The sequence below is a fragment of the Neophocaena asiaeorientalis genome, unplaced genomic scaffold (assembly GCF_003031525.2).
Source record: "Neophocaena asiaeorientalis asiaeorientalis breed wild unplaced genomic scaffold, Neophocaena_asiaeorientalis_V1.1 scaffold54, whole genome shotgun sequence".
Lineage (NCBI taxonomy): Eukaryota > Metazoa > Chordata > Mammalia > Artiodactyla > Phocoenidae > Neophocaena > Neophocaena asiaeorientalis.
In genome coordinates this window covers 87,636-105,582 of record NW_020174938.1, presented here as the reverse complement: position 1 = coordinate 105,582, position 17,947 = coordinate 87,636, and the positions used below count along the sequence as shown (strand labels likewise).

General features: G+C 36.6%; 1 protein-coding gene across 1 annotated transcript in view; it reads left to right on the top strand.

Annotated features, from left to right (window-relative positions):
* SCAPER (S-phase cyclin A associated protein in the ER) overlaps positions 1–17,947 on the top strand; it is a gene marked incomplete at its 3' end in the record, with an annotated part of 213,744 nt that overhangs the window by 111,323 nt on the left and 84,474 nt on the right. The window contains exons 7-8 of the mRNA XM_024761693.1: positions 2,978–3,094; positions 12,384–12,544. Coding sequence (XP_024617461.1) covers positions 2,978–3,094; positions 12,384–12,544 — 278 coding nt within the window. The remainder of the gene's footprint in view (positions 1–2,977; positions 3,095–12,383; positions 12,545–17,947) is intronic.

Genomic DNA, 17,947 nt, shown 5'->3' with positions numbered 1-17,947 from the left:
ATTTTGGTTATGTGCAAAGGCAAAAGAACAATTTACTATTTCGTTTAGACTTAAAAGTGAAACCTGAGCCCTTGTGAAATGGGTCAGTTCACATGGAGCTACAATGATGCCTTTTTACCCAGAGAAAACAGGCCTAGGCTGCCTCTTTCCCTTAGATTTAACCTTGGTTCAGTCTCAGTGAGTGGAACCGTCCTATAGAGAACGTATCTTTTATCCCATCCTAGTGTATCAGCCCCAGGGGGAAATCAAGAGAGTGAAGGAATCCCAAGAGACAAATCCAGGAAGTCTTGATTCCCAGGAAACCAAATTCAAGGAAGCCATGATATGTTGAGCCTTTTAATATTTTTTTCTCACAATGAAAATTTTTTACTCTGTCCCTGGGTGGATCAAGCCTAGTTGTCTTTGTAACAAGCAGTTTCGTCTTTACGCCTTGGTAATAGGTGATTAGATTGGGCAGGGGTGGGGGGTACATTCCTTCACTGGGTTGAACCAAGTTAAGAGATCATCACGCTGATTTGTGATTGGTGACTATATTGCCCTTGTAAAGATAAGCAGAGGAAAGCAATTTCAAAGAAAATGGAATAGATGTACAGAGAGAGGCAGAAATGAGAGAAATCATGTGGTCTTTGAGAGTTTAAGAGTGTTGCTTTAAAGCCTGCCTCTTCCAGGTGGCTAATCATGAGCCACCTTGAGGATGTCCTTGACATTTTACAGTTTGTATCCTTACAATAAGTCTTTATTACTTTTTTCTTTTTTATTTAATTTGATGGAGTTCCTGTTCCTTATATCCAAAAAGGGTTTGTAATATAACCATTAGTGCATTAAAAAAGCTAACTAGATTTTTTAATTTTCTTGCTTGCAAACTCTAAGCTAACAGTGGCTATGTTGAAGATTGTATTGAGAAAGCTTGTGAGGCCATGTCCAACAGCTATTCATGTCCTACAAAAATATACTTGAGGCAACTATTTATTTATTTATTTATTTATTTATGGCTGCATTGCGTATTTATTTATGGCTGTGTTGGGTCTTTGTTGCTGTGTGCGGGCTTTCTCTAGTTGCGGCGAGCGTGGGCTACTCTTCATTGCGGTGCGCGGGCTTCTCACTGCGGTGGCTTCTCTTGTTGCAGAGCACAGGCTCTAGCCGCGTGGGCTTCAGTAGTTGCGGCACGTGGGCTTCAGTAGTTGTGGCTTGTGGGCTCTGGAGTGCTGGCTCAGTAGTTGTGGTGCACGGGCTTCTTTGCTCCACAGCATGTGGGATCTTCCTGGACCAGGGCTCAAACACGTGTCCCCTACATTGGCAGGTGGATTCTTAACCACTGTGCCACCAGGGAAGCCCTGAGGCGACTCTTTTAACTTACGCACTTATCAGCATTTCTCCTTTTTGCCTCCTGAGGCAGCTCCCAGATATAGAAAGCAACCTTAAATTTCCTGTAGATGGCATTATCCATCTTTCATTCCTCAAATCATGCATCAAAATTTATTTCACCCAGACTTGAAATGTAAATGTAAAAACTGATGTTGTACATGCTTAGAAAAGAAAGTATAAATATTTATATATTTTTATTGTGGGTAAGGACTTTGTGAGACAAAGGCAAAAAGCACAAAGGAAAATATCGATAGGCTTAATTTAACAGGAAGAAAATATGCCTTTGTACATAAAAATAATTACAAGTGAAATAGTTATGTCATGTATGTGACAAGATTTGTAGCCATAATAGTAATAATAATAGTAGTAGTAGTAAATGATTGCAAATCAATTAGAAAATGATGCAAGTATCAGTGGATAAAATGGGCAGTAGATACCAATGTACAAATCCCAAAAGATGAAGTTTAAATGGCTGGTGAAAAAGTTCAGCCTCACTTGTAATGATAGTAAGTGTATTATAATTTAAAAAACAAAAGCAAATACCATTTTGCCAGTGAATTTTTTTTTCAACTAAACATCTTTATTGACATCCTTGTAGGAAAAAGAACTCATCAAAGACTGAAACTCTAGCACGGGAGTCAGCAGACTTTTTCTGTAAAGTGCCAGATAGTAAATACTTTAGGCTTTGCAAGCAATATTGTCTCTTTCACAAGCCAACGAAAAATTTAAGACAAGATACCAACTACTGGCAACGTTAAAGTAAAATGGGTACTTTTCATCTGGTGGAAGTGTAATTTGTTACAACCTTTCTGAAAGGCAATTTAGCAATAAGTTATCAAAAGCTTTGACTTTATTTGGATAATCATCTATCTGAATTTTCTTGTTTTCTAACAATAAATTTTACTTTTTAATGGGAAAAAAATCACAATCACTAGATTAAATGGAAAGTAAGAGGCAAGGAGATTTGGGGAGTTATGGAGGTCTGATTGAGGGCATAAGGATAAAGAAGATGTTGCTTCAGAAAAAACATTTTAGTAGAGATTGTGCATCCTATCAGCTGATTGGTTGTGGGGCCAGTGAAGAAGGAGGAATAGTTAGCTTTTATAACAAAGAGCAGTGAAATGTCTATGATGTCACTCTCACAGGTGATTAAGAGGTAGAGGACGAAGACTTCATATTTTCCTGTGTATTCTACATTTTAACCCTCACCACTGTATTTCTGTCTTGATCTCGGTTCTGCACACTTAGCTCTCCAAGGATATTAGACACAAGCAGCCAGAATTAGTACCATTGCCTTTTTAATGTGTTTTTAGCTGGGTGTATGGAAGCTTTTAAAATATAAGTAGTTTATATCCTGTCTTTGTAACCCCATAGCCCTTTTTTAGATAATTACAGTTATGCTGCTGTGCTGTAGTGGGTGGAAAATCCTGGACCATGCATCATCTGGGGTTACTTACTGGTAATGTGGTAACTTTCTGGAAAACAGTGTGCTAGGGAAAAATTGTGACCTGCTTATGTTTTCATGCACTAACAACCAAGAGAAAAGATTAGATTACCCCTCCCCCTGCCACCCCTTTTCTCTGTTAATCTGCTGTATGTCTTGAATTGGCAGACCAACTTCATTGGCATGGGAAGTAAAGAAGATGTCCCCAGGACGTCATGTGATTCCAAGTCCGTCAACAGATAGAATAAGTGTAACGTCAAATGCTCGAAGAAGCTTAAATTTTGGGTGAGATGAACTCAGAAAAGCCTACTGAGGCTTGCATTACAGTAAATAATTTTTTTGTGGGTAATATAGTATTATAAAACTGGTATTTCACTATAAATATATCCATGTATATGTTTTTGTTTATGTTTGAAATTGTTTGAATAAAAAGTTAAAAAAATCCAGGAGAGTAAAGTTTAAGTTTCAGGAAATGTTATATATTCAAACATAATTAGGATCCAAAAATTAAAACTCATAAACATATTTCATGCTAAATGATTTGTAACATCAACTGGCAATTTCTTTCATAACAAATGATCTAAATATATCATAAACTGTGTTATCCATATTATCATATGGATTACATCTTTATACATTATAATCTCATCAACACAGTTTTATAATTATTGTTTTATGCAGTTGGCTTTTTTTTTTTTTTTTTTTTTTTTTTGCGGTACGCGGGCCTCTCACTGTTGTGGCCTCTCCCGCTGCGGAGCACAGGCTCCGGACACGCAGGCTCAGTGGCCATGGCTCACGGGCCCAGACGCTCTGCAGCATGTGGGACCTTCCCAGACCGGGGCATGAACCCGCATCCCCTGCATCGGCAGGCGGGCTCTCAACCACTGCGCCACCAGGGAAGCCCTGCAGTTGACTTTTATATCACATACGAGAAGAAAAGGGTTCCAAGAAAAAATAAGTTTGTATTGTCTTTTGAATTTACCTATGTAGTTACTTTTAGTGGTCCTCTTTATTTCTTCATGTGGATTCAAGTTACTGTCTAGTGTCCTACCATTTCAACCAGAAGAACTCCCTTTAATATATCTTATTGGGCAGGTCTGCTAGTGACATTTTTTCTCAGTTTTTGTTTATCTGAGAATATCTTATTCTTCAGGTTTTGAAGGATAGTTTTGCTGTGCATAGAATTCTTGGTTGAGAGTCTTTTTCTTTTAGCACTTTGACTATGTCCTCTCACTACCTTCTGGCTTCCATGGCTTCTGGTGAGATATAAACTGTTATTCTTATTGGGAATCCTTTCATGAGATGCCTCAGTTTTCTCTTGCTGCTCTCAGAATTCTCTCTTTGTCTTTGGTTTTTGTTGAGCTTTTTGGATTTGTAGATGAATGTTTTTCATCAAATTTGGGAAGCTTTTGTCCATTATTTCTGCAGATATTCCTTCTGTCCCTTTCTCTCCTCTGGGAATCCCACTATACCTGTGCTGGTAATCATGATGGTGTTCCACAGGTCTTTGAGACTCCGTTCAAATGCCTGCATTCTTTTTCTTTGTGTTTCTTGGGTTAGATAGTCTCACTTTACCTGTCTTCAAATTTGCTGTTTTTTTATTTTGCAAGCTCAGTTATGCTGTTGAGCCCCTCTGGTGAACTTTTCATTTCCATTATTGTACTTTTCAACTCCAGAACATCTATGTAGTTTTTTTTATATTTAATCTCTCTTTATTGATATTCTGTATTTGATGAAATGTTATCATACTTTAGTTTTAGATGTGGTTGCCTTTTGTTCTTAGATATTATTTGAACATATTTATAATAGCTCAGGTAAAGTCTTTGTCTAGCAAGTCCAAAGTTCAGGCTTCCTTGAGGACCTCTTTCAGTTACTGTTCTTTTTGTGTGTCTGTGAGTAAGCCATACCTTCCTGTTTCTTTGCATATCTTATGTTTTTTGTTGTTGTTGTTAAAAACTGGACATTTTAAATCATATAATGCAACAGCTCTGGGGATCAGATTGCTACCCTTTCCAGGATTTGTTGTTGTGGCTGTTTAGTGGTGGTGGTTTTATTGCTATTTGTTTGTTTAGTGACTTCCTTGAACTAATTTTATGAAGTCTATGTTCTTTGTCATGTGTAGTCACTAAAGTCTCTGCTCAGTTATCTTAGTTGTCAGCTAATGATTTGACAGAGGTTTCCTTAAATGCCTTGAATCAGTAAATCACCTTGAACCAGTAAATCTCCTAGCTCTTGTCTGGTCTTACATGTGATCACTATGTCTTCCGGTGCTCTGGAGTTTACAATCCTGTCTTTACTGTCAGTTCCTGCTTCCTCAGAGCCAGGTCAGTCAGAGGTGAGAGATTAGGGAAGCCCTGAGGCAACTCTTTTAATTTAAGCACTTATCAGCATTTCTCCTTTTTGCCTCCTGAGGCAGCTTCTCCAACTTTTCCTTTTAAGTTAGCCCCTGTTTGCCCAAAATGCTATTCACAGCTCTGTCATCTATGATATTGTTCATCACAGTCATCACTGTTGTTTTCCTTAAATTTCCCTGGCAAAATTTGTTTTTAAAGATGAAAATTTGTTTGGACTTTAGTTCTTTAGAGTGAGTCTTAACATTTGATGTGTAGTGTGAGGATTGGTGAGTAGTTTACTTGGTCAGTTATCTTTCTTCTGTTAAAACTTACCCTTTATTCATGGCTTCTTACTGCTCCCTTCACTGCCCACCCCACCCCACCCCACCGTGTCACAGTCATTTTTATCTCTTGTTACTGCTGAACCTTGCGTATACTTATATTATTAGATTTTCAATGTGTTAAAAATATTTTTTAACATCTTTATTGGAGTATAATTGCTTTACAATGGTGTGTTAGCTTCTGCTGTATAACAAGGTGAATCAACTATATGTACACATATATCCCCATATCCCCTCCCTATTGCGTCTCCCTCCCATCCTCCCTATCCCACCCCTCTAAGTGGTCACAAAGCACCAAGCTGATCTCTCTGTGCTATGCAGCTTCTTCCCACTAGCTATTTTACATTTGGTGGTGTATATATGTCAATGCTTCTCTCTCACTTCATCCCAACTTACCCTTCCCACTCCCCATGTACTCAAGTCCATTCTCTACATCTGTGTTTTTATTCCTATCCTGCCCCTAGGTTCATCAGACCTTTTTTTTTTTTAGATTCTGTATTTATGCATTAGCATATGGTATTTGTTTTTCTCTTTCTTATTTCACTCTGTATGACAGAATCTAGGTCCATCCACCACTACAAATCAATTTCTTCTGTCTTGATTACTGTAGCTTTGTAGTATAGTCTGAAGTCAGGGAGCCTTATTCCTCCAGCTCTGTTTTTCCTTCTCAAGATTGCTTTGGTTATTTGGGGCCTTTTGTGCTTCCATACAAGTTGTGAAATTTTTTGTTCTAGTTCTGTGAAAAATGCCAGTGGTAGTTTGATAGGAATTGCACTGAATCTGTAGATTGCTTTGGGTAGTATAGTCATTTTCACAATGTTGATTTTTCCAGTCCAAGAACATGCTATATCTCTCTATCTGTTTGTATTGTCTTTAATTTCTTTCATCAGTGTCTTATAGTTTTCCACATACTGGTGTTTTGTGTCTTAGGTAGGTTTATTCCTAGGTATTTTATTCTTTTCATTGAAATGGTAAATGGGAGTGTTTCCTTAATTCCTCTTTCAGATTTTTCATCTTAGTGTATAGGAATGCAAAAGATTTGTGTGCATTAATTTTTATCCTGCTACTTTACCAAATTCATTGATTAGCTCTAGTAGGTTTCTGGTGAATCTTTAGGATTCTCTATGTACAGTATCATGTCATCTGCAAACAGTGACAGTTTTACTTTTTCTTTTTGGATTTGGATTCCTTCTATTTCTTTTTTGTCTCTGATTGCTGTGGCTAAAACTTCCAAAACTGTGTTGAACAATCTTGGTGAGAGTCAGCAACCTTGTTTTGTTCCTGGTCTTAGAGGAAATGGTTTCAGAGTTTCACTATTGAGAGCCATGTTGCTGTGGGTTTGTCATATATGGCCTTTATTATGTTGAGATAGGTTCCCTCTGTGCCTACTTTCTGGAGCATATTTATCATAAGTGGGTGTTCAATTTCGTTGAAAGCTTTTTCTGCCTCTGTTGAGATGGTCATATGGTTTTTATCCTTCAATTTATTATTATGGTGTATCACATCGATTGATTTGCATATATTGAAGAATCCTTGCATTCCTGGGATAAACTCTACTTGATCATGGTATATGATCCTTTTAATGTGCTGTTGGATTCTGTTTGCTAGTATTTTGTTGAGGATTTTTGCGTCTATGTTCATCAGTGATGTTGGCCTGTAGTTTTCTTTTTTTGTGATATCTTTGTCTGGTTTTGGTATCAGGGTGATGGTGGCCTTGTAGAATGAGTTTGGGAGTGTTCCTCCCTCTGCTATATTTTGGAAGAGTTTGAGAAGGATAGGTGTTATTAGCTCTTTTCTAAATGAATTCTCTAGAATTCGCCTATGAAGCCATCTGGTCTTGGGCTTTTGTTTATTGCAAGATTTTTAATCACAGTTTCAATTTCATTGTTTGTGATTGGTCTGTTTATATTTTCTATTTCTTCCTGGTTCAGTCTCGGACGGTTGTGCTTTTCTAAGAATTTGTCCTTTTCTTTCAGGTTGTCTGTTTTAGTGGCATATAGTTGCTTGTAGTAATCTCATGATTTTTTGTATTTCTGAAGTGTCAGTTGTTACTTCTGTTTTTTCATTTCTAATTCTGTTGATTTGAGTCTTCTTCTGTATTTTCTTGATGAGTCTGGCTAATGGTTTATCAGTTTTGTTTATCTTCTCAAAGTACCAGCTTTTAGTTTTATTGATCTTTCTGTTGTTTCCTTTATTTCTTTTTCATTTATTTCTGATCTGATCCTTATGATTTCTTTCCTTCTGCTAACTTTGCGGGTTTTTTGTTCTTCTTTCTCTAATTGCTTTAGATGTAAGGTTATGTTGTTTATTTGAGATGTTTCTTGTTTCTTGCGGTAGGATTGTATTGCTATAAAGTTCCCTCTTAGAACTGCTTTTGCTCCCTCCCCTAGGTTTAGGGTCATTGTGTTTTCATTGTCGTTTGTTTCTAGGTATTTTTTGATTTACTCTTTGATTTCTTCAGTGATCTCTTGGTTATTTAGTAGTGTACTGTTTAGCTTCCATGTGTTTGTAATTTTTACAGTTTTTTTTCCCTGTAATTGATTTCTAGTCACATAGCATTGTGGTCAGAAAAGATACTTGATATGGTTTCAATTTTCTTAAATTTACCAAGGCTTGATTTGTGACCCAAGATATGATTTATCCTAGAGAGTGTTCCTTGAGCACTTAAGAAGAAAGTGTATTCTTTTGTTTTTGGATGGAATGTCCTACAAATATAGATTAAGTCCATCTTGTTTAATATGTCATTTAAAGCTTTTGTTTCCTTAAATATTTTCATTTTGGATGATCTGTGCATTGGTGGAAGAGGGATGTTATAGTCCCCTACTATCATTGTGTTATTGTCGATTTCCCCTTTTATGGCTGTTAGCATTTGCCTTATGTATTGAGGTGCTCCTGTGTTGGGTGCACAAATACTTACAATTGTTATATCTTCTTCGATTTATCCCTTAATCATTATGTAGTGGCCTTTTTTGTCTCTTGTAATAGTCTTTATTTTAAAGTCTATTTTGTCTTATATGAGGATTGCTACTCCAACTTTCTTTTCATTTCCATTTTCATGGAATATCTCTGTCCACTCCCTCACTTTCAGTCTGTATGTATCCCTAGGTCTGAAGTGGGTTCCTTGTATATAGCATATATACGTTTCTTGTATTTGTATCCATTCAGCCAGTCTATATCTTTTGGTTGGAGCATTTAATCCATTTACATTTAAGGTAGTTATCGATATGTATGTTCCTATTACCATGTTCTTTTTATTTTAACATCTTTATTGGAGTATAGCTGCTTTACAATGGTGTGTCAGTTTCTGCTTTATAACAAAGTGAATCAGCTATACATATATATATCCCCATATCTCTTCCCTCTTGCATCTCCCTCCCTCCCACCCTCCCTATCCCACCCCTGTAGGTGGTCACAAACCACCTAGCTGATCTCCCTGTGCTATGGGGCTACTTCCCACTAGCTATCTGTTTTACGTTTGGTAGTGTATATAATGTCCATGCCACTCTCTCACTTTGTCACAGCTTACCCTTCCCCCTTCCCATATCCTCAAGTCCATGCTCTAGTAGTTCTGTGTCTTTATTCCCATCTTACCCCTAGGTTCTTCATGACTTTTTTTTTCTTAGATTCCATATATATGTGTTAACATACAGTATTTGTTTTACTCTTTGTGACTTACTTCACTCTGTATGACAGACTCTAGGTCCATCCACCTTACTACAAATAACTCAATTTCATTTCTTTTTATGGCTGAGTAATATTCCATTGTATATATGTGCCACATCTTCTTTATCCATTCATCTGTTAATGGATACTTAGGTTGCTTCCATGTCCTGGCTATTGTAAATACAGCTGCAATGAACATTTTGGTACACGACTCTTTGAATTATGGTTTTCTCAGATTATATGCCCAGTAGTTGGATTGCTGCTTCATATGGTAGTTCTATCATGTTATTAATTGTTGTGGGTTTGTTATTGTAGGTCTTTTCCTTCTCTTGTGTTCCCTGCCTAGAGAAGTTCCTTTAGCATTTGTTGTAAAGCTGATTTGGTGGTGCTGAATTCTCTTAACTTTTGCTTGTCTGTAAAGGTTTTAATTTCTCTGTTGAATCTGAATGAGATCCTTGCTGGGGAGAGTAATCTTGGTTGTGAGTTTTTCCTTGTCATCACTTTAAATATGTCCTGCCACTCTCTTCTTGGTTGCAGAGTTTCTGCTGAAAGATCAGGTGTTAACCTTATGGGGATTCTCTTGTATGTTATTTGTTGCTTTTCCCTTGCTGCTTTTAATATTTTTTCTTTGTATTTAATTTGTGATAGCTTGAATTATTTGTGTCTTTGCGTGTTTCTCCTTGGATTTATCCTGTATAGGAATCTCTGTGCTTCGTTTACTTTATTGACTATTTCCTTTCCCATATTAGTGAAGTTTTCAGCCATAATCTCTTCAACTATTTTCTCAGTCCCTTTCTTTTTCTCTTCTTCTTCTGGGACCCCTATAATTTGAATGTTGGTGCATTCAGTGTTGTCCCAGAGGTCTCTGAGACTGTCCTCAATTCTTTTCATTCTTTTTTCTTCTGATCTGTGGTAGTTATTTCCACTATTTTACTTTCTACGCACTTATCCATTCTTCTGCCTCAGTTATACTGCTATTGCTTCCTTCTGGAGAATTTTAAATTTCATTTATTGTGTTGTTCATCATTGTTCATTTGCTCTTTAGTTCTTCTAGGTCCTTGTTAAACATTTCTTCTGTTTTTTCTATTCTGTTTCCAAGATTTTGGATCATCTTTACTATCATTACTCTGAATTCTTTTTCAGGTAGACTGCCTAATTCCTCTTCATTTGTTTGGTGTGGTGGGTTTTTACTTTGCTCCTTCATCTGCTGTGTATTTCTCTGTCTTCTCATTTTGCTTAACTTACTGTGTTTCGGGTCTCCTTTTTGCGGGCTGCATGTTCGTAGTTCCTGTTGTGTTCCGTTTCTGCCCTCAGTGGGTGAGGTTGGTTTAGTGACTTGTATAGGCTTCCTGGCAGAGGGGATTGGTGCCTGTGTTCTGGTGGGTGGGGCTGGATCTTGTCTTTCTGGTGGGTAGGGCCGCATGTGGTTGTGTGCTTTGGGGTGTCTGTGAACTTAGTATGCTTTTAGGCAGCCTCTCTGCTAATGGATAGGGTTGTGTTCCTGTCTTGCTAGTTGTTTGCCATGGGACATCCAGCACTGGAATTTGCTGGCCGTTGGGTGCATGTGGGTCTTAGCATTGAGACGGAGATGTCTGTGAGAGCTCTCGCCAATTGATATTATATGGGGCCGGGAGGTCTCTGATGGTCCAGTGTTCTGTATTTGGCTCTCCCACCTCAGAGGCTCAGGCAGGAGCACCAAGACCCTGTCAGCCACACAGCTGGATCCACATCACAAGAGCAAGGAATAGAAAGGGCTCCCTCAGGACTAAAAGCCTCACTGTGGACCTCCTTGCTGGGTCTCTGCAACACATAATCCCATGTGTCATAAGCTGATGGCAGGTCCAAAGCATTGCTCTCCTGTGACTGGCTACTGGAGTGGCTTGCTGATTTGCCTTATCCACCCCACGACAGCAGCTACCTCAAACCCTCAGTGTGTTAAAATTTTTAATGTTTGTTTATTCTTTGTACTTATATTATGACCTTCTTTAAGGCAAGATGTTTGTCATATCTTCTCTATCACAAGCATCTGGCATTGTATCAATACTTGGCCCTTACTAAGAGCTCATAAAGTGTTATTCAGTAGAACCAATTTTTTGCTTTCATATGAGATTATTAGATAATATTGCCTTAGGTGAAGGTTGATGGACTTTGGAACCTTATAATATTTGGACCTTAGTGGAGTGGGGGAAAGACATATAAGCAAATAAAACCAAATGTTTTTATATTCTATCACCAGTTTAAGGGAAATTTCCCTGTAATGCAGTCCATTAGTCTGTGGTTCAGAGTATTGTATAGTACATGGTTTATTTTAACCTGGAAGTCTTTAATGCATGCATAGTAAAGGTTCTCATACTGATCTCCATGTATTATGTCATTGGATTAATTGAGACTCTTTATTATCATTGTAAAACATGTTTAAGCATGCTGAAAGATTGTGGCTTATAGGCTTACTTTAGTATATATGCGCAATTCTGTTCTTCCTGGTTGAGTTAAATGCTTTAGACTATGCAGTTAGTTACCAAACTTGTTTATTCAAGTTGTCTATATATTAACTCATAACTTAAATATTAAGTAAACCACTAAAATGTGAGTGTAAAAGAGTCATTGTTTCTGTGAAAACTAAGATAAGTTTTTGGAAAGCTTTCATAAAGTGAACTGTTAACGTTTTGCTGTCAGATGAGTGGATAGGACAACTGTGAAAGATTGGGGAAATTATTATTAAAATTGAGGAGGATTGTGTACTAAGATTATTTAATAGGTGTCACTAAAGTATCACTCCATTTTAAAGAAAACAAAATTGGACATTGTCAATGAGGCATCATGTATGAAATAATATACACAAAAAAAGCCTGTTTTAATAATGCCTACATCGATAAATTGGCAAATTAATGCACATTTATATTAAAAGTTATGAGTTTTAAATGAAAATAAAATTTTAAATAAAAAATATATGAATTTTTTTAAGATTCCCCATTTAACTGAAATTTTCTTTTAAACCAATCTGGTGAGAGCTTTTTTGTTATATTTGTTCCCATATAATATGGTGTATTAATGAGGTATTAGAAGAAGATAAATTTATGAGTATATTTGCCTTAAATTGCTGTGGTAGTATGTTATTCTATATATGTGGATACACGCACACACACACATAATGCATTTAAAATTTAAATATATTAACTATATATTTAAAATTTTAACTTATATTTGATTTATTAAATGCTGTCATTTTCTCCATAGGGGTTCACCTGGCACAGTGGCTGCTCCGCGTCTGGCTCCCACAGGTGTCAGTTGGGCTGACAAGGTAAAGGCTCATCATACAGGCTCTACTGCTTCTTCGGATGTAGCACCTGCCCAGTCTTGCCCACCAATGACAGTGCAGAAGCCTTCCCGCAAAAATGGCAAGTGACTTTGAATCAACCTTTGTATGTATTAGACAAGTAGATTTATGTGAAGATATTTATTTTATTTGAATTTGATGCTAATAACATTATATATTTATCTTTGTGCATCATTTATATGATGTTAATTTGCCTCAGTTAAAATCATAAAATCATCTTAAAAACTGTATGAAAACTTTTGGAGGTCATTCTAGTCTCAGGTTTGCCCTGTGTATACTTTAAGGAGAATGATATCTTTTGTCAGTTCATTTATAAGTAGAAAAGAAATAAAGTAGTTCATCTTCTAGGTAGTATACACTTTAAAATGTCATGTCAGTACTTCATTTCATTAATATTTAAATGTTGTTTGGGTACTAAAATAATATCATGTGTTTATCTTTACTCACATATCTGTTTTCCATACCATCAGAATAATAAAGGGGCAAAAATAAATAGAAGGGCTGTAATTCTGAAGACTCATCTGAATTGATTCCATAGGAGTTTCCTTCATAAATCCAGAGTGGATTTTTATACATCTTTAGAGGCTTGGATTTTAGAGTGATAGTTAGTAAGTAATAATGAGTTTGTCTTATTAGTTAAGGAACAACTTGAGAATACTGCTTTCTTTTCTATTCAATGAAGGATCACTTTGGAGTTTTTTGGTTCATAAAGAAATGTTTTATTGGATATAACAAAGGTATTGCCACCTTTGCATTATTGATGTTGTTGTTGCGCTGTTTTTCCATTTTGGTCTCAGTAAGTGCGATTGGCTTATTTCAGATATATACCTTACTTTTATGGAATATATTGCCCTTGCTTTCTCTATTGAGAAAGTAGAAAATTGAGAGTTGGTATGTTCTTAGGAAAAGGTAGGAAAATGTGGAATCATGAAGTTTAGTGTCTGTGTCTTGAAAGTCTGAGAGAAATGTGTTAAAAAATCAAAACTGCAAAAGAATTTAAAGGAATTATAGTCTTAGCATGTATCATGGTTTTGTTTAAAGCAGTACTCTCAGATTATTTATGAGTGTGACCCGTTTGGTTGAAGTGAAATGATAGATCTTCATTATGACTAGGCTTAAAAATACTCGTTAATATACCAAGGAATTTTGTTTTTGACCACTTTGGTGTTCAGTTGTGGGGTTTTGATGCACTGTTTTGCACAGTGAATTATGGTGTATATCTTAAGTAATTTATAATTACAGTAGGTATAGTACTCAAGTTTGTAATGATATGCTATAAAATTGATTTTTGTTAAAGATGATAGAGTGAGCACATGCAGTTACTTTGCTTTTTCCCCAGACTCAACTAAAATGATATGAAAGGACTTAAGGAAAAAGAGACAGGAGAAGAGATGATATGAACAAATTTTTGAAAGTTGGAAAATAGCAAGACCAGTTGTGACATTTGAGTAAGCTAGCTGAATCCTCAGCTCAGAGGGTGGGCAAAACTGTCAAGCAATCCAATTTGATCCACATAATTTCCAAAAGGATCGGTAATTGGTGGGAGCAGGTATCTCTGGAAGTGAGGGTATAGGTAGGGTTTATAAGAAGAATCTCGAATCCTCCCCACTTCCCCATAACTCTGACTAGTAGGATGAGAGTAGATGTATCTCTCTCACCCTACAGAACATTGGAGGTTTAGTTTCTAGAGAAGGTACAAAAGATGGTATTTGACCTGAGAGATACCAGACACATTGGAAGGTGGGGGTACTGTATTGCAAACAACGAGACTAAGTAGAAGACTATGGATAAAGATAATGTTGAGATGCCTCAGTCTCGCTTCCACTTCAAGCCCTCTTCTACTTGAACTGCCAGGTTTCCAGATCAAGAGAACCCACACCTGAGGAACACATCCAAATCTGATACAGATCATGAGATATTGGTCTTCAAGGCTGATTCTCTAATTGATGAATGTCTGGTAGTCTTGGAAGACTTAGGCAATCTGAAGCCAGATAGTGGACTGTGGTAGATTGTCTGCAAAGATGGGTGTGAACAGTTTCTCTCATCCCTGTGCATGCATGCCACTTCCACCGTCAAGTGGTAGATTCTGTTTTCCCTCGCCTTAAATCTTTGGTTGGTCCTGTGACTTGATAGAATCAATAGAATGTATCTAGAGCGAGGTTTGGTAAATTCCCAACCTAGCTGGTAAGAGGGCTTGCAGCTTCAATTTTCTCCTTGTTGGAAGCCAGCTACCATGTAAAGAAGCCCAAGATAGGCTGCTGAATAATGAGAGACCATGTGAAGAGAAAGTGGCCAGGAGAAGAACTTAGTCTCAGCCAGTAACTAGTATGAAAGATTTGGGCATGTGGTGAAGCTATCATGAATTCTCTGGTCTCAGTTGAATCACCCTTGCTGACACCATATGGAGATGAGATGAACCCCCTCCTACACCTCCCCCCACCAAACTGAGCACTCTTCAGATTCCTGAGTCAAAGAATTGCATGGAAATAACATAGTATTTTAAGATGCTAAGTTTTAGGCTTATTATATAAAAATAGATACTGGACTATCCACTATTTGAATAATATGGATTATAGAAAGATAAAGGAAAAGGAAGAAGTCATGAAATAATTAAAGGAAATTTTGTTTAACAGAAAGATAATAAGTTTTTAACCAAAAGGGCCCATTAAGTGCCCACTATAATGGATGAAACTGCAGTGACATCAGAACATGTTGGGAGGGGCTTCCCTAGTGGCGCAGTGGTTGAGAGTCTTCGCAAAAAAAAAAAAAAAAAAAAGTTGGGAAATTTATGAGTACTACAGATGATGAGAGGCTCTAAAAAATTAGAGAAAAGAATCAGTTTATATACAAATGACCAAGAATCAGGATGACACCTGCTTTTGCAGAATTATCACTAGAAGCCACAAGAAAATTGAGCTATGTCTTCAAAATTCTGGAGGAAAATAATTTCTAAGCTAAAATCCTATGTCCAGCCAAATTATCCATGAGATGTGAGAGTAGATTAAAGACATTTTCAAACATTCTAGGTCTCAAAAGATTTTTAACTTTATGGACACTGTCACTACCAGAGGGAGCCAGTACAGAGAAGAGGCAAAGGTAATAATTCTGTGGTGGTGATCCCAGGATGATTGCTGTGTAAATGTCTAGATAGCAGCCAGTCCAGATTTTTTTATGGTCACAGTGCCCTGGAAGGGAGGAATCCAGGAAGATAAATAAAATTCTTAAAACAACTAATGTGTTTACCCACACTGAGAAGAGATTTAAAATTTAGGAGAGTTGGGATTGAATTAATTCTAAGTCAGTAGAAAATACTGAGGCTATATCATGGAGAGAAAAGAGAGAGAGAGAGGAGAATGCAGAGAAGAGCATAAGAGGCACACCTGTAAGTGGAGTCTGAAGGGATGGAATGAATGGTACAAAAGCAACCTTTGAGGAGGTAATCACTGAAGATTTCCCCAAACTGTCAAAAGATACTGTCTTATATTCAAGAACCACTATAAACTCCAAGTAGGAAAAATATAAAACAAATCTCACCTAGATGCAATATAATAAAAATATTAAAAATCAAAGAAAGAGAAAATCTTTGCAAGTAGTCACAGCTTTAAAAAAAAAAAAAAAGACTTTTAAAATGAGCAAGAGTCAACTTATAGCTGATGAAAGCCAGATGGCAGTGGAATGACATCTTTAAGGTGCTGAAAGAAAATAACTGGAGAGAGAATTCTGCATCCAGCAAAAAATAACCTTCAAAAATGAAGGTGAAATAAAGGTAGTTCTAGATGAATAAAAATTGAGAGAATTTGTAGTCAGACCTACAGTAAAAAAACCCACAGAGTTCTTCAGATGGCAGGAAAATGATTCCAGATAGCATCCCAGAAATGCATGAAGGAATGAAAAAAACTAGAAGGAATAAACATGCAGATAACCTTAAATGTGTATTGACTGTGTGAAACAATGTCTTGTGGAGCTTGACATATATGTAGAATGAAAATTTATGATAGTAACCCAAAAGATAAGAGAGGAATAAATGGAGTTTATATTTTCTAGGTTCTAACATTGTCTAAGAAGTTACAAAAGTGCTCGTTTGCATTAGACATAAGTCAACACTGTGTTATAAATTCAGGAAAACCACAAAGAAGAATAAACAAATGTTCAACTAATACTCTTTTTGATCAATCCAAAAGAAAGCAAGAGAAGAGGAAAAAAAGAAACATAAAACACATAAGACAAATCAAAAAAAGAATTATAATGTAATAGAAGTAAATGTATCAATCCCTACATTAAATGTAAATGGTCTAAATATTAAATTTTAAAAATGAAGATTATAACACTTTTAAAAATAGGGGCTTCCCTGGTGGTGCAGTGGTTGAGAGTCCGCCTGCCGATGCAGGGGACACGGGTTCGTGCCCCGGTCCGGGAAGATCCCACATGCTGCGGAGCGGCTGGGCCCGTGAGCCATGGCCACTGAGCCTGCGCATCCGGAGCCTGTGCTCCGCAATGGGAGAGGCCACAACAGTGAGAGTCCCGCGTACCACACACACACAAAAAAAAGCCCAATTGTATTCTGCTTATAAGAGATACACCTTCAATATTAAGATGTAGAAAAGTCAAAAGAAAAAGGCAGGGCAAGATATTCTATACATACCCCATTCAAATCAAAGCTAGTATTGTTACCAGATGAAATAAGAGTAGCCAAGCAACATTTTAGAGATTTTAAAAATTATTAAAGGGTCATTTCAACAGAGAGATAAAGTAACTCTAAATTTATATGTACATAACATATCTTTAAAACATATAAAGCAAACCCGGACAGGACTGAAAGGAAAAACTGAAAAAAAGTCTGTATTTACACTGGGAGATTTTACCATAACTGTCTCAAATGATAGTACCTGTAGATAAAGATCAGTAAAGATCAAAAATATCTAAACAACCTGATTAATGAACTTGACATAATTGATATGTCTAACAACTAATGCTTTTTTTTTCCATTTTTTTCCCTTTTGATACTTCAATCTGGAAACTTTTTACTGATATGTCTTCTAGTCATTCTACTCATCCTCTGTTCTCTATGTCTAATCCATATTTTCTTGTACATATTAATAATAGCTATTTAAAAAATTTGTGTCTGAAAAGTAAAATGTTTGAGCCATCTGTGAGTTTGTTAGTTTAAAAAACAGTTTTGGGGCAGTTTAGAGTTATTTTACTCTTTTTGATTAGGATGCCTCATATTTAATTGAATGTTTAACATTGTATACTAAAAGTTATAGAGACTTTTTCTAAAAATATATAGTTTTTTATGGCAGTAAGGTAGAGAACAAGCAGAACACCTTAATCCTGTCAAGGTTTGGCTTGAGGTTTTATTAAAGTTGATGTGTTTTAGTTTTTTCTTGTTCCTTTTGGAGTCTCAATTGAAAACCTGGGGTGCTTGCCAAGACCACTTCATTCCTGAGTTCCAACTTTTGTTTCC